General features: G+C 31.5%; 1 protein-coding gene across 4 annotated transcripts; it reads left to right on the top strand.

Annotated features, from left to right (window-relative positions):
- Positions 1–462: 462 nt before the first annotated feature.
- Positions 463–4,268, top strand: LOC134713848 (macrophage migration inhibitory factor-like). 4 transcript variants are annotated; one of them, XM_063575124.1, is made up of 4 exons: positions 463–829; positions 2,340–2,508; positions 3,575–3,747; positions 4,073–4,268. In XM_063575124.1, exons 2-4 carry the CDS (start codon positions 2,401–2,403, stop codon positions 4,173–4,175), a joined length of 384 nt encoding a protein of 127 aa, XP_063431194.1. In that variant the 5' UTR covers positions 463–829; positions 2,340–2,400; the 3' UTR covers positions 4,176–4,268. The 4 variants fall into 4 exon arrangements, with proteins under 4 accessions (XP_063431194.1, XP_063431195.1, XP_063431196.1 ...); XM_063575125.1 differs by lacking the exon at positions 463–829 and adding an exon at positions 892–943; XM_063575126.1 differs by lacking the exon at positions 463–829 and adding an exon at positions 986–1,018.
- Positions 4,269–14,515: the final 10,247 nt, after the last annotated feature.

Raw genomic sequence — 14,515 nt, 5'->3', positions numbered from 1 at the left:
AAAGTGGCACTTTTCTTTTCTTTTCATTCATTCCGTTGTTTTATAGTGTTTGATTTTAGCCTACCTTGCCAAAAGGGGAAAGTGAGCTTTTCTCATCAATTGGCGTCTATCATCTGTCGTCCGTCATCGCCGTCGTCCGTTCACTTTTATAAAAATATTCTCTGAAACTACTGGACTAAATGAAACCAAACTTGGCCTAAATCATTCTAAGATATTTAGTTTTTAAAATGTATCCAATGACCCCGCCCATCAATCAAGATGGCCGCCATGGCTGAAAATAGAAAATGGGGGTAACGATTTTTGCTTAGAATGTTCATCAGGTCAAGATCTATCTTCCGTAAAGTTTTCAGCATCCGACAACCGGTTGTTGGGTTGCTGCCCCTAAATACATTAGCGTATTTTAATACATAGGAAGTGTTTTCTTCCAAAGTCAACACAGTTATTGACTGTATATAGAAAATATGTCTCATTGAAACGTCTATTGATACATAATAGGTGGATACATATCATAATCATGTCTTTAAGAACGGCAAAACATTTTATAAATCAAGTCTAATCATAGATTTAAATTGAACCAATGGTTACGCAAACATCGAATTCTCTCAAAAATCTTACAACACCCTATAATATGGTTTTAAACGTTTGTTATATCATCAGTGGGTCGGTAATGTATGGCACCTAGCTAATGTGTCGGTACATTCAACATTAATTTGTTATCAAAGCCTAAGTCGAAAATAAACTGACAAAGAAATGGATCAAAACAGAAATTAAACAATGTGCAACACGAATCCCACAAAAGGCCAAGATTGATATCCCGTGCTCTTAAAGGGTAAGCATATCCAGATTTGTATTTGACTTTTAGCTAAACCTATCATATTTTACAATTTACATATTTATCTATAGCACGATAACCCATTGTATTCATAACACACGTATAAAACAGGTAAGTCCATTTTCATAATCTTATTTTTTTGCATTTTATTACCTTCAATATTTGCTGTTTATTGGACAGTTACAGGTAAGCACCGTAAGAAGACTACGGTCAACATTTTAAGCAGGGTTACTCCAACATAAGTTAAAATCACTGGGGAAAGACATTTGACTACCCTGTTTCATCGGATATATGTTTACACGTTTATAATTGTATAATGTATCAGTGTAAATGCACACAAATTCAAAAAATCAGTTTATCCTGCACAATGACGATCACTAAGACGCTTGATACACGTTTATAGTGCAGGTATACAGGCGACCCCTCTGTCTGATAAATGACATCATGAAGGCGCGCATAATTGACGAGTTTTTTTCCGGTGACGGACAAACTCGAAAGTGGTCAACTCATTACAATTTTGGATCATGAAAATGTAACATACTTATGACAACACAATTTGTAAACATATATTTAGTTATTATCATTTATTTAATCATTTTGCAGATTTCTGTTCGAAAAGTGTATTAATCATTTGCAGTGGTTGAAATATCTTTTCGAATCCGTGAAAATCAGGCATCATGTATGTAATATAAACTAAAATATGACCACGTAAACAGCCAACACGCTATTCTCATCACATACAAACTTTGTACCTATTGTCATAACTGTACCAAGATATATGATATGACTTTTGATGTTCACTTAATTTTCTATCTATGAACTAAACATGTCGCAATATACGTATTGCAGTTCAAAAGAACATATTACACGTGTTAATATCATTTGAATACATTCATTGTGTAACGACAACAAGACAACACTAGTAAATCGATGTTCCAATCACTTAAACCGATAAAGAAGATATTGATCAAGATAAAAAAAAAATCGCGTACGCCAAAAAAATGATGAATTATTGATTTTTCCAACTGTTGTAACTACAATATCCGAATGTAACCTATTGTATTGGACTTAAAACTTGAGTTGCAACACCACGGGTCCACATGTCGAACAGGATCTTCTTACCGTTTCGGAACACCTGAGATCACCTCCTGTTGTTGATGGGGGTTTCGTCTTGGTGAATGTTTAGTTTTTAATGTTGTGTTTTGTGTACTGTTATTTTTTTCCTTTGGTCTTTTTTTTTTGCCATTGCGTTGTAACTTTATTTTTGATTTATTAGTTAAGATATCCCTTTTGTATCTTACTTCACTTCTGAAAAAAATTTAATAGACGAAAAAAGCCTAAGTAGGATGTGATTATGTCTATCACAAACAAAAACATATGTCATGGATATTTGGTAACGATCATCGAGTCATGAGAGTGCCCTTACAATATGAGACTACTTCAACTGCACACATCGTTTGTCAGTATTCCATTTTGTATCTCCATCGTACCCCCCTTTTATTCACAGGCTTGTAATTGTTGAATTCAAGGAGGAATTGAGATTTATTGGTAACAGATAGATTTACAAGATGCCAAAAGCAATAATTCATACCAACCTGAAAGATAAAGATGTTCCAGAGGGGTTTGAACTCCGAGTCACACAAAAGATGGGAGAGGTGTTTGAATTTCCTATTGAGGTAAATTTGACGTCTGCAGAAATAAGTAGATATAAGCTTCACCACTTGGAACTCATGTTTCAATAACTTTCTTGTTAGCAGCAATCCTCTATTAAGAAAATCTAAAAAGCTCTAGAACAAATTAAGTAATAAAGATGTGTAGAAAAAGTCTTAGTAATTTAGTAAATTTGATTTTGATCACTGATAACATATATGGTGATTATTTCAATTGATGCATCGAGTTTCGTCTTTGAAACCCACCAATATAACGTTGTTGTTTTATTTTTTAGATATTTATGTTAAAATTAAAATCGATACTATTTAGCAAAGTGAAAAAAGATTCAGTTAATATTTTTGAAATTTCGACATTAGAATTTTTGTTGGTTTTTTTTTATAGTTTTTTTATATAAGTAAATATTGAATTAATTATTACATTCTGCTCTCAGAAGTGGAGCAGGATTTAATTATCTTTCCAGGGCCCATGAGATCAACCCTCGTTTTTTATAATACTAGCCTAATATAGGGAGCACATTTTTCTTGATATGAAAATGCATAGATGTATTCTTTTCTGTAAATATATTAGAAGATTTTTTTACTTAAAACTAAGTGTCCCCCAGCCACCACTTAACGGGAGTTGAAGTTTTAAATGTTTGTCAACTTCGTTTTAATTTCAAACTTACAACTTGTTTCATTCGAGAGTCTCTGAAGAGCCTTATGTCGACGAAACGCTTTTCTTGTGAACAAAATTGCCAGACTGGTATCTTTGACGTGTTTTAATTTGTCTACAAAGTATGAAGCCGTTTTTGTTATCTATTTCGGATATGGTGTTGTATGGTGTAAAATTGACTTGCTTTCACTTATGATATTTAATTTCTCTACCTTTGAATCAAGGCTTTAAAAATAATGCAATTTTCGTTCATTAGTTTATAAGGCGAAATTGGTTAGATTGTTACATGATATTTCTCACCATTACACCATGTTATACTTTTCATAAGGAGTTTTGAGAAAACAATTTTTCAACTAACTCACGATGTGTATTTTCTGAATAAAATCGATTTGTATCTTATAATCAACTTCTTTCAATAAGGTAATCTATGTAACTTTGACAACTGGAGATCGTATAAGTCATAATGGTAGCAGTGACCCTATGGTATTCGTTGACATGGTAACAGTGAATAAGTTCAGTGACGAGACAAATCCTGGTTACTCCCGCCAGTTTATGAAGTTCTTCAGTGATGAGCTGAAACTTCCTCTACACAGGTATAGCATAACATCAATTTTCATCCATCTTCGTATTATCAACGCTATATTTTTATAATTCATACACATTCTCTTTGATGCATACCAAATTTCCATTCTAAATTTTATTTTAAATGTGAAAGAAGAACAATGAAAACTGTGTTTAGAATTAACTGAATTTTTTTTCGAAAACAATGGAAGGTAAGATATTTGTAACTCAAATAGAATAAAAAGTTGTATTTTATAATTGCAAACTGTAATATTTTTTAATAAAATTGTAATATGTTATACTTTTTATGTTTTTTTTTTTTAGCTCATATCAACGTGTTAGTATTTTATATTTCAGGGTTTTAATTCAGTACCACGATTCACAAATGGGAGACTTTGGATGTAAGAGACAACCTCCAGAGTACAAAGATGACAGATATTTTCTTGACAACTCTAAATAACAACTTTTTATTTCAAATTTCTCTTACGATTAAAGAGTTATAAAAAAAGTTAAAGCAGGTCGTAGATACAGCCACCTAATAACATTCTAAAATATAGAAATGGTTATTATAATCATTGTACTTTTGATAACTATTTACACCACATCTGACGTACTAAATTAGAATCTTGGTACTTTATATAACTATTAGACAATTATTTTCATAACCTGAGAAGCTCAAAATCACTCCGATTCTATATAACATCAAAATAAAAAAAGCATATAGAGTATATAAGCAAAAATAAAAGTCAACAATTCAAAATTGACAAAAACATACACTTAATGGCTGAAAGTTCCGAGTCACGTACTATGTGTATAAACAAATAAAGTCAACAGTAGTTTACTGCTGTTAAAAGTCACAAATCTGGCTTACAAAATAAAACCGAGAAAAACACTTGGAACAACAGAAATACTGAAGTGTAGCGAAAACCAACGCCAACATACGTAGAAACGAACCATTTGATAATAACTGCCATATTCCCCCGACTTGTAACAGGACATTTAAAAACTATTAAATTGAACCTTGTTTTGAGGTTAGCCAAACTTCCCGCTTATATTGCTGTGTTAAACAAATATCAATAAAATGACACAGCTTCATGACAAAAATACAGCACACACAAACGCAAGAACACTAAGCAAAGAGAAGCGCACGCATAAATAATATAATAGTCGTTACAACATGTAAACAGCAGAATAACAACGAACATCTTCTATTAACGACAGCACAGGACATCACAAACAGTGACGTTTTTTGTAACAAATATGTAATCTTTATATTCATACAATTATTTTCACAATGCTAGTCCAAATAATTTTCATTATTATGGCGGTATTGAAAGGATATGTTTGAAAAAAAAAATGCTGTGACGACGTAATGATTATTTGGAAATACACAATACTCTCTCCCTGGAAAATGGAAATTAAATCGACTATTATGACAAATAAGACACATATGAAACGTACCGAAAATATAGAATTCAAACCATAAACGATTAGTCAGAACATAATATCTAACTAAAATCACAACAGACACATCATAAATAAACGCAACATTGTTAGATGCACAAATACCGAAACATGTCGTATATCAATGCAAATTCACACTCGGTAAAACAGTCAAGTTCGGGAAAAGGTCCCGTTCGGTACTAAGGAATCTGGTAAACATGTCATTAGATAGTTTAGACACAGTCGCATCGTATCAACTAACCAATTTGAAATAGTGTCAACAAATTAAGTTTACGGAAAAATCATATATTTGCCTGTATATTCAATCGTTCTTCTTCATAACTTTGTTTGGGCAGTATAAATATGGACTGAACAGTAAGGTTTGAAATATACAGGACAAAACAAGAATACTTTATAATATAATAAAGATGATAAACAACGTTAGTACCTATAATTTATTCTTGAAGATCATCATGTATTATTTGTGAAGTGGATACGGGATATTTATCAACAGGGTCTCGGTATATTCCAGAGTTGGGGTAATTGTAATTGTAATCGTTAATCAGCTGTAATTGATTACAATTTTTCAAGTAATCATTGTAATCATTAATCAGCCAAAAATATGATTACATGTAATTTAATTTAATCAATTACTTTTCAAAATACGCTGTAATCCTGATTACTTTATGATTACATTCTGATTACATGAAAAAAATCTTAAACTGTGTTTATGGTCAATACAGGAAACTTTTTGTTATTGTTATTCAATTTATATTGAACATGTTAAGATAGTTTGGTGTACCTTTTTTTTTTTTATAAAGCATGACAATTGGTTTGTATACTTCAGTAAAAAACAAACTGTTACAGTATTGAAAAATATATATGGTAAAAGATAAATCAGACATGTGATAATTTATCCAATTAGCACAAAATTAATTAAAAGTTGGACAAATATCTTGTTTAAAATAAGCAAATTTGTGTATGTATTTGGACTGGACATGTAAAATGCAATGAATTTTAGCACTTATTTTGTTTACAATTTGATTAAACTGGTAACTTTATTTCATCCATAGTTTAACTCCCATAAACTGCACCTTGAAACAAATATAAATTAAAGTCTAGAATATTTCAGAAGACAAACAGCAAAGGCTTTTTATAAAGCTATATTCGATTGAAGTCAAAATAATTCAGAGATTAATGATGATAAAGTGCAATGTGTCGTAAATAAGGACACAATGTTCATATATGTATAAAGTGAACTTTTGAGATTTATTAAATAGATGAAGTTTGAAGTTATCATTTTATGATATAGCAAACACAATACTTTCTAAAAAATACTATACTTATATATTAAACGTTTATTCATTCACATCATGCAAAATGCATTTTATTTTAATTCATTGTAATCAGATGTAATCATGATTACTTTGCCAATGTAGTCATTAATTTAATCAGACACTTTTAGAAATGATGTAATCATTAATTTAATTTAATCGTACAACTGACAAAGTAATTGTAATTTAATCAATTACATTGAAAGTAATCGGACCCATCTCTGGTATATTCCAAATTTGATTTTTGTAGAAAAAGGACAAGATGTTCTTTGACATAACCTTGGCTCTAACTTTCTGTTAAGAAAGCTGCAAGCTCTTCGATACAAAATTAATTGAGAAAGTTATATCTAATATGCAGCTGCTTGGTCATTTGCTGGTAATGTGGGGAACATTTATTTCAAAATTAACATCCTTTCTCTTGTAATTTTTTTTTTTAAATTACTTAGTATAATGTCGCTTTATTGACAGTTACATAATATTTAAGAAATAAACAAATACAAATATTTCTTTTGTAAATAGTATACTAGTCTATTTTATACAACTATATGTTTATTCAATCAAAATAAGCAATATTCTCAGCGATATGAATTAGCGTAAAAAGTAATTTCATGATCTGTCATGTGAAGAAAAGATACTGCTATAATATTTTCGACTTTTTAAAAGTGTATCAAAATCAATGTTGACTGTCAGTATCCATAATTGACAGAATTTTGTCGATGTATTTTCAACTCAACATAACAATCATACCGTCATATAATTGTATATCATTTCCTGCAGAAATAGCATGAAATATCTAACATCTTCAGGCAACAGACCAGTTTGTGTATGTATAACATGAACTAGACACTATATCATTATCTCTATGTGTTTCATGAAACACTTCACTCGTTCACGCAACAGATCGTTTTCTGCATGATAGCATAACACACTTAACACTTTCCATCATCAGATTTTTCTCATCATGAATAGCATGGAATATTTTACCCGTTCACAACCCAGATCATTTTTTGAATGAAAGTAAGAAAATACTTTACACTTTCATGCACCAGATAGTTCTCTAAATGTTTAGCACGCGATACGTAACCCTTTGATGCACTAGATCATTTTCTCCATGTATAGCAAGGAAAACTTTTCGTTCACACACCAGATCATTTTCTGAATGAGATTATGAAATACTTAACCTTATCACACATAAGATCATTCTCCATGCAGAGCACGACGTATTTAATCTGTTCACGTACTAGATCATTCTAGTCATGCAGAGCATGAATTGCTTAACGCTTTCACGCACCAAATCATTTTCTGCATGATAACATGAAACACTTCATCTTTTCACGCACCAGATCAGCCTCGACATGTATAACACGAAATACTTAAACCTTTCATTTGACTCATTCTTCTCCCCATGCAGGGCAGGTAACATATAACCCATTCACGCACCAGATTACTTTCTGCATGATAGTATTGAAACACTTAACTCAATTACACACCAGATAATTTGCCCCATGTAAAGTAGGTAATACATAACCCGTTCAATCATCAAATCATATTCGGTGTGAATAGCATGAAATACTTAAAACTTTCTATCACCAGATCATTTTCCCAATGCAGACTTTAAATATTTGCCCCGTTCACGAACCAGATCTTTTCCTAAATGAAGAGCATGCAATACTTAACCCGTTCACACACTGGACCATTTTCTGCATGTAAGGCATGTAATACATATCCCTATTACACACCCAATCAATTTCTCCATGCATATCAAGAAATTCTAAACCCTTTCATGCATCGGATCGTATGTTTCCATAGAACTATTCTCTGCTAGAGGTTTATACGAAAACGATGTTTTGAATCTTTTGTATATTTTTCGTAGACATATATTCACACGATCGTGACTAAAATCTTTACATGGTTAAAACCTAATAAATACTTAACAACAATGTCAAGCAGATGTTTGTTCTTAATTATTTTAAAGATCAAGTAAAAAGTTATCAAATGATATCGTTACAGTTTTGCAAATTACTCTGAATACCATGTTTTTTTACAACTCAAACTACTTTTTCTGCACAATAAATCGAAATGTGGACTTTTCCTCTTATGATAATGTTATTTATTCAAATATGATTTTACATTAATGTTTACTTGGTGGCATTTTGTTCAAGGTTATATAAGTATTTTAATAGATATTTTATAGTGTGGGTTTCTATGTTGTGATGTTATACTATTGTGTAAGGTAAGGGTGAAGGTTGGTAAATATTAAAACGTTTAAACCCGTTGCATTTGTTTGCACCTGTCATAAGATAAAACATGATGGCCAGTGTTTGTTATTTGTTGATGTGGTTCATAAGTGTTTCTCGTTTCTCGTGTTTTATATAGATTTTTTTATATGAAGGAATCTCACCATATAAGAAACTTTATCCGTGAATCTAACAAAGAGTGTCGAGATCAAACAAGAACCTATGTCAAATCAGTTAACATCTTGTCAACTTCCGAGCTCTTAGTTAAAACATACATGTATCGAAGTTCGAACAGTCACAAAAATTGAAATCTATGAAAACATTAAGTAAAATATCTTTTGGAATTTCGTTTTACAAATATGAAATACAATTGAGATATTTATAGAGAGTTCAATTGTATAAAAATAAAAATAAAGCGTGAATATGACATGAAAACGAGACAACGGATGATTCTTCTAGTTCTGTACCACGTCGTTATGGTAAATGCACTATTTACGGGACATGCATTTAGTCCATTGCTGAAGGTCGTATGGTGACCTATAGTTGTTAATTTCTGTGTCTGTTGGTCTACTGTGGAGGATTGTCTCATAAACAAGCATACCACATCTTCTTATTTTTGCATAATATATCAGGTTGAATGAAGTTAAGTGTAAAGAATAATTCTTAAATGGGGAATAAACTCATCATAGATACCAGGATTAAAGTTGAATTGACACAAGACGCGCGTTTCGTCTACAAAAGTCTCATCAGTGACGCTCGAATCTAAAAAAAATTAAAATGCCAAATAAAGTACGAAGGGCATTGAGGACCAAAATTTGCTAACTACAGCCACGGTAAAAAAAAAGGCAACAGTAGTATACCGCTGTTCAAAAATCATAAATCCATGGACAAAAAACAAAATCGGGTAACAAACTAAAACTGGGGGAAACGCATTTAATATAAGAGGAGAACAATGACACACCATTAAAATGTAACACACACAGAAACGGACTTAGCATCAGACAAAATCCTATGATAATAACAAATATAATATCAAAACCAAATACATGAATATGGGATAGATAAGTACCGTCACACGTCTATTTGTATTGTGAATTTACACTAAAAAATAAGAGAAAACAAACGACGCAAAGATAAAATGAAACACACACAGAAACGAACTATAATATCACTATGGCCATATTCCTATTCCTGACGTAGAAAAGCCTATGCATTTCAAAACTTCAAACGTTTTGTAAAAGTAACTGGTCCAATAGTTTATACAAGTTTGAGAAAATGCGTATCTCAGTATGTTGGCTCTTATAATCCAAAACTGATATCAATTCTGATTAAATTAATTAACTATTTACGCTTCCAAAGCACCTTAACTTTATTTGGAATTTATTAGGGGTCTTAAGGCTCCAACTTAGTTTTTTTTCTGGAGTTGTGCTCTTCTTAATAGTTGTTTTTTCGTTCAAAGCTGGTATCTATGGTGAGTTGATGTACTGCAAAATAATGAATTAGGAATTTAAATGAACGTACATGTCCATTATCATATTAGTACAAGGTTTTTTTTTAAATCTTTGATTATCTATAATGAAATATATATTTAGATTTATCACCACTCATATGGTAAATGAATACACAAAAAATATTTTTTATGTTATAAACAGGTTATCATAATTCATATTTTCATAAAGCACAACATTAAATTGTGTTTGTGCAATGTCTCTTTGTTCCAATAATTTAGCAATGAAACAAGTAATCGATATTATATCATTTTGACAATAATAACAATGAGAAAAGAAAAAAATGTTTATGCGTACATCATAAAAATCAATGTGAAAATAAAAGTTATATCAATATAAGTGTTTCATGAATGTCAAGCTGGAAAGGAGTAGCCCCTAATGGCCTAAAATGGCCCCAGATTTACAAGATAATAAAAATTCTAACAGAGCAGATTTTTCTCCATAAATTATTAGAATATGAGTAAATGATTTTAAAAAAATGTTTTTATTTAACCAAAAAAGGTTCAATCACGTCACAATGGTAGGTGCAAATGACGTCATAATTGGGAAAATAAGCAAAAATACCGAAAATTTGATGGTTTTTCACCCAGCATCAGATGCACAATCTGTATATATCAGCAATACCCGGTGTTCTGTTTTGTTTGTTGGTGTTTCAATATTGCTTTCCCTCTTAATATTTACCTTGGAGTTTGTTTCTTTTTACAATTTACATCTTAAATTGCCTTTCTGTTTCAATATATTTAAAATTAAATCTTGTAAATAGAAAACAAATCGCGGTTGCCATGGGCACAGATGTGTTGCTAGGGAGAAACAACAGTGAATTTGGCAAAAATGTGCAATTAATTATGCAATATTTAAATAGTGTACAAGGGTTTATTCACTACATGCTAAACAGGTTTAATTTCAAATATAGATATATTAAAGCTGTATAATAATCATATTTGATGAGTTTAACTCCGCCATTTTAGTGGTTGCTAGGCAACAGAATAAACGAGCTAGACTCAAAATTTGATTATTTTCAGAAGGTCTATGGTAAAGACTTACAACATGACAAAATAAATGAAATTTGGGGGTGGGGCCAAAAATGACCCTTATAGTCCCTAGTCCTTTATACCTTAAAAAAATTCAAAAGAACCAAAGTCGTAGCTTTTGCCAAGCCATTTTTACTTCCACATTCTCGACGGGCCATTGAATTAAAAGAACATCTTTCCAAATGCTGGAAAATTCTATGGGAATATTATCCAATGCGATATCTCTTGTTAAAACAACTATCTTCTGTAGATTTTGGGAAAACTTTTCATACTTTGCTCGCTCGATTTCAAAACGAGTCCATTCATTTTCAACAATTGATGGCGATACTAGAAATATAACGTGTCTGCATCTATGAATGGCAGTAGCTCTCTCGGTTGCTATCGATTCGCCTACAACGAAATCTCTATCTTCAAAGCAAATTTTGAAACCCCATTCGTCCTCTACTTTCTTTTGTAACTCTTTTACAAAAGAAATACAGTCGTCCGAATATGACACATAAACGTCATAATCAAAATTTAGCTCAAGACCTTTCTCTGCAAATCTCCGGATATTTCGGAAGAAAAAGAAAATTATTCTCCATCTAAAATTGTACAACAGAGTAATGCAAATCAGAGTTGACAAAACGGAAACCAATAATGAAATGCCTAACTTGATCCAAAAGGTAGATTCACAGTCAATGAAATAATGATGAAAGTCTTCAGCGACAGTTCTAGTATAGTTGATTTTTTTAAGTGAAGAAACCCAACAAGTGTAATTACCATTTTTATCTAACTGTACTTTAGTGGTCAGAATCCAACGCAACAATGTAGTTGTGCCACATGAACAAATCAATGGGTTATTACTGAGATATAATTTAAAAGTTCCATATTTGGTGTGCTGAGTATCAATCCAATTAAGTATATTCTTCAGAATTGTAGTTAACTGATTGTGTGATAAATCGAGTTCGGTGAGGCTATCAAACTGTGTAACAACATCAGGAACAGCATCAAACAAGTTATGAGATAGATTGAGTTGAGTTAAATGCAGCAATTGCCCGAGCGAATTCATTTTCCACATATAGTTATATGATATATCTAAAGTATTAATGTTCGGACACAGACTTAATATTGATGCATTGGTTTGTAAAACACGGTAAAGGTGAGTTTCCTTCATGATGAGTGTTTTCAAATGGATTAAAAATGGAATTTTCCCCGCACCAATTGTTATATCTGAACCTATACCAGACAAATCTAAATGTTCCAAACTATTAAATCCTTCGGAAGTAATAATTGGGAATACATCTGTCTCAAAATAAGAAACTTCGAGATGACGAAGGGAGCTGTTGATGATTTTAATTTCCCTGAATCCATTATTAGCCATTATATGTGTTAGTCTCAAAACTTGAATTTGGTTTGGAAATGTAACTGTTATATTCTTTATCGCCCATCTGCCTTGGTATTGAAGTCTTTGGATTGTTGTATGATTGTTTTTTCTCACCACATCAAGAAAGACTGGGCTTTTGAATCTTAGTGGAAAATAGGAAAAATCAATCATTTTGATTTTTTGCATCGTGAATACAAACCAGAAGAGATTAACTCCCCAAGTGGTCAAACTAAAACTATTAGATGATAGCATCATATATTCAAAGCAGTTTGGATGTTTAAACGAAATTAATGCCATATTTCTAACTGAAACAATCTGATTGTCCGCAAGATCTAAGGTCCTTATACAGATAGTTGATATATATTTCATCATATCCAGGGTCAGAACAATCACGTCCAAGTCACGTTCAATATTACTACGAGTTATTCCACGGAATAGAATTGCATCCATTGATTTATGTTGAAATGGATATAAAATTCTGAGAGCCTGCGTCAAGTGAATATTGCTGTTAGTAAGATTCAGTACTTTTAGATGAGGAAATGGTACTAAAACTCCAACTTCAATGACGACAAAATGTTTACAAGTTGTCATGTGGAATTCCTTTATATTTACCGGCATATCTGAAAAGGTATCATTGTATAAAATATTAACGTGGCAATAGTCAAATCTCAACTTGTGTAAATTGTGTAGATTCTTAAATTGCTGTACAAACGTTGCGTTAAACACAAGATCAATAGACATTTCACGCAAATTACAAAGTTCACCAACAGGAATCCTATACGGGTTGTATTCTGATGTATTCATATTTCTACTAATGTCTAAAATTAATAAATTCTTTAAAGACCGAAACACTCCGGATGGGTACGATTGACTTACGTTTAGATTATTATTAGACATAGACAAATATTTCAATAATGATAAGCCAATGAAAGCCCTTTTATGCAAGACTCTTATAACATTGTTATCAAGCAATAGATGTTCTAGATACTTATATTTAAGAAATATGTTGTCATCCAGTCTGGAAAGTCTATTATAACTTAAATCCAGTTTCTTGATATCTGGAGGTAAATTGGTCGGAACAGATGTTAATCCTTTTTCTTTACAGTTTGCCACCTTGTATTCTAACAAATCTGATGTGATATTGCATTCTGAAAATACAGCACTACATAGATCTACAGATATTATGCTAAAAACTATGAAGAAGTGCATCTTTTCCCAGTGTAAGTTAATACAAAATAATAATTTCAAAGATTAAGTACTTCCTCCTATAAATCAAAAGTACTTTGATAAAAACTTAATCACATGAAGTAAAGTTGCGACCGCTTAAAAAAAAGTTCAGGATTTCCTGTTAAAAAAACCCCATTAAGATCTTAATATATTTGTGGTTGAGACACTGACATAACATATCGATCAACCAATTCATGATAGTGAACGTAGGTAGTGTTAATTTCACTCGTTTCTTTCTCAATGATAAAAATACTAATATTACAATTGTATTTTTGTAAAGAAAAATGTAAAGAAAATGCACAATTGTTTCTTCCAGTATTGTTAGAATATTGAACAGTACTGTTATTTGTTCGTGTGTGATTTGTTTTCACCAAAATAATGGGATAGGGCGGTAGGTTGTCATAACAACAGGTACATAACTTTGTGTAATAACTTGATACGATAACATCTTCGAATTCTCAAATGTGCTCTTTTGTCTTTCCTTTGTCATTTAATATATATATAAATCCATAAAACGACCAACACTTTAACTGAGTAAGTATAGGATCGTCTATCATTGACGATATTTCGCAGATAAGAAACAAACTATTTAAGTCCTAAAATCTTATTGACAGATAAGCTGGCCAAAAAAATGCCCTATTTAGTGTCAATGTTTTA

This window comes from Mytilus trossulus, chromosome 4, assembly GCF_036588685.1.
Source record: "Mytilus trossulus isolate FHL-02 chromosome 4, PNRI_Mtr1.1.1.hap1, whole genome shotgun sequence".
Taxonomy (NCBI): domain Eukaryota; kingdom Metazoa; phylum Mollusca; class Bivalvia; order Mytilida; family Mytilidae; genus Mytilus; species Mytilus trossulus.
Note: the sequence above shows the minus strand (reverse complement) of the source record. Positions and strands in the feature narration are given on the sequence as shown.

Bases quoted from the DNA above. Each gene is read 5' to 3' on its own strand.
- LOC134713848 (XM_063575124.1), top strand. From the start codon at position 2,401: ATGCCAAAAGCAATAATTCATACCAACCTGAAAGATAAAGATGTTCCA. The intron at 2,509-3,574 runs GTAAATTTGACG...TCTTTCAATAAG, and splicing joins TGTTTGAATTTCCTATTGAG to GTAATCTATGTAACTTTGAC. The intron at 3,748-4,072 runs GTATAGCATAAC...TTTATATTTCAG, and splicing joins CTGAAACTTCCTCTACACAG to GGTTTTAATTCAGTACCACG.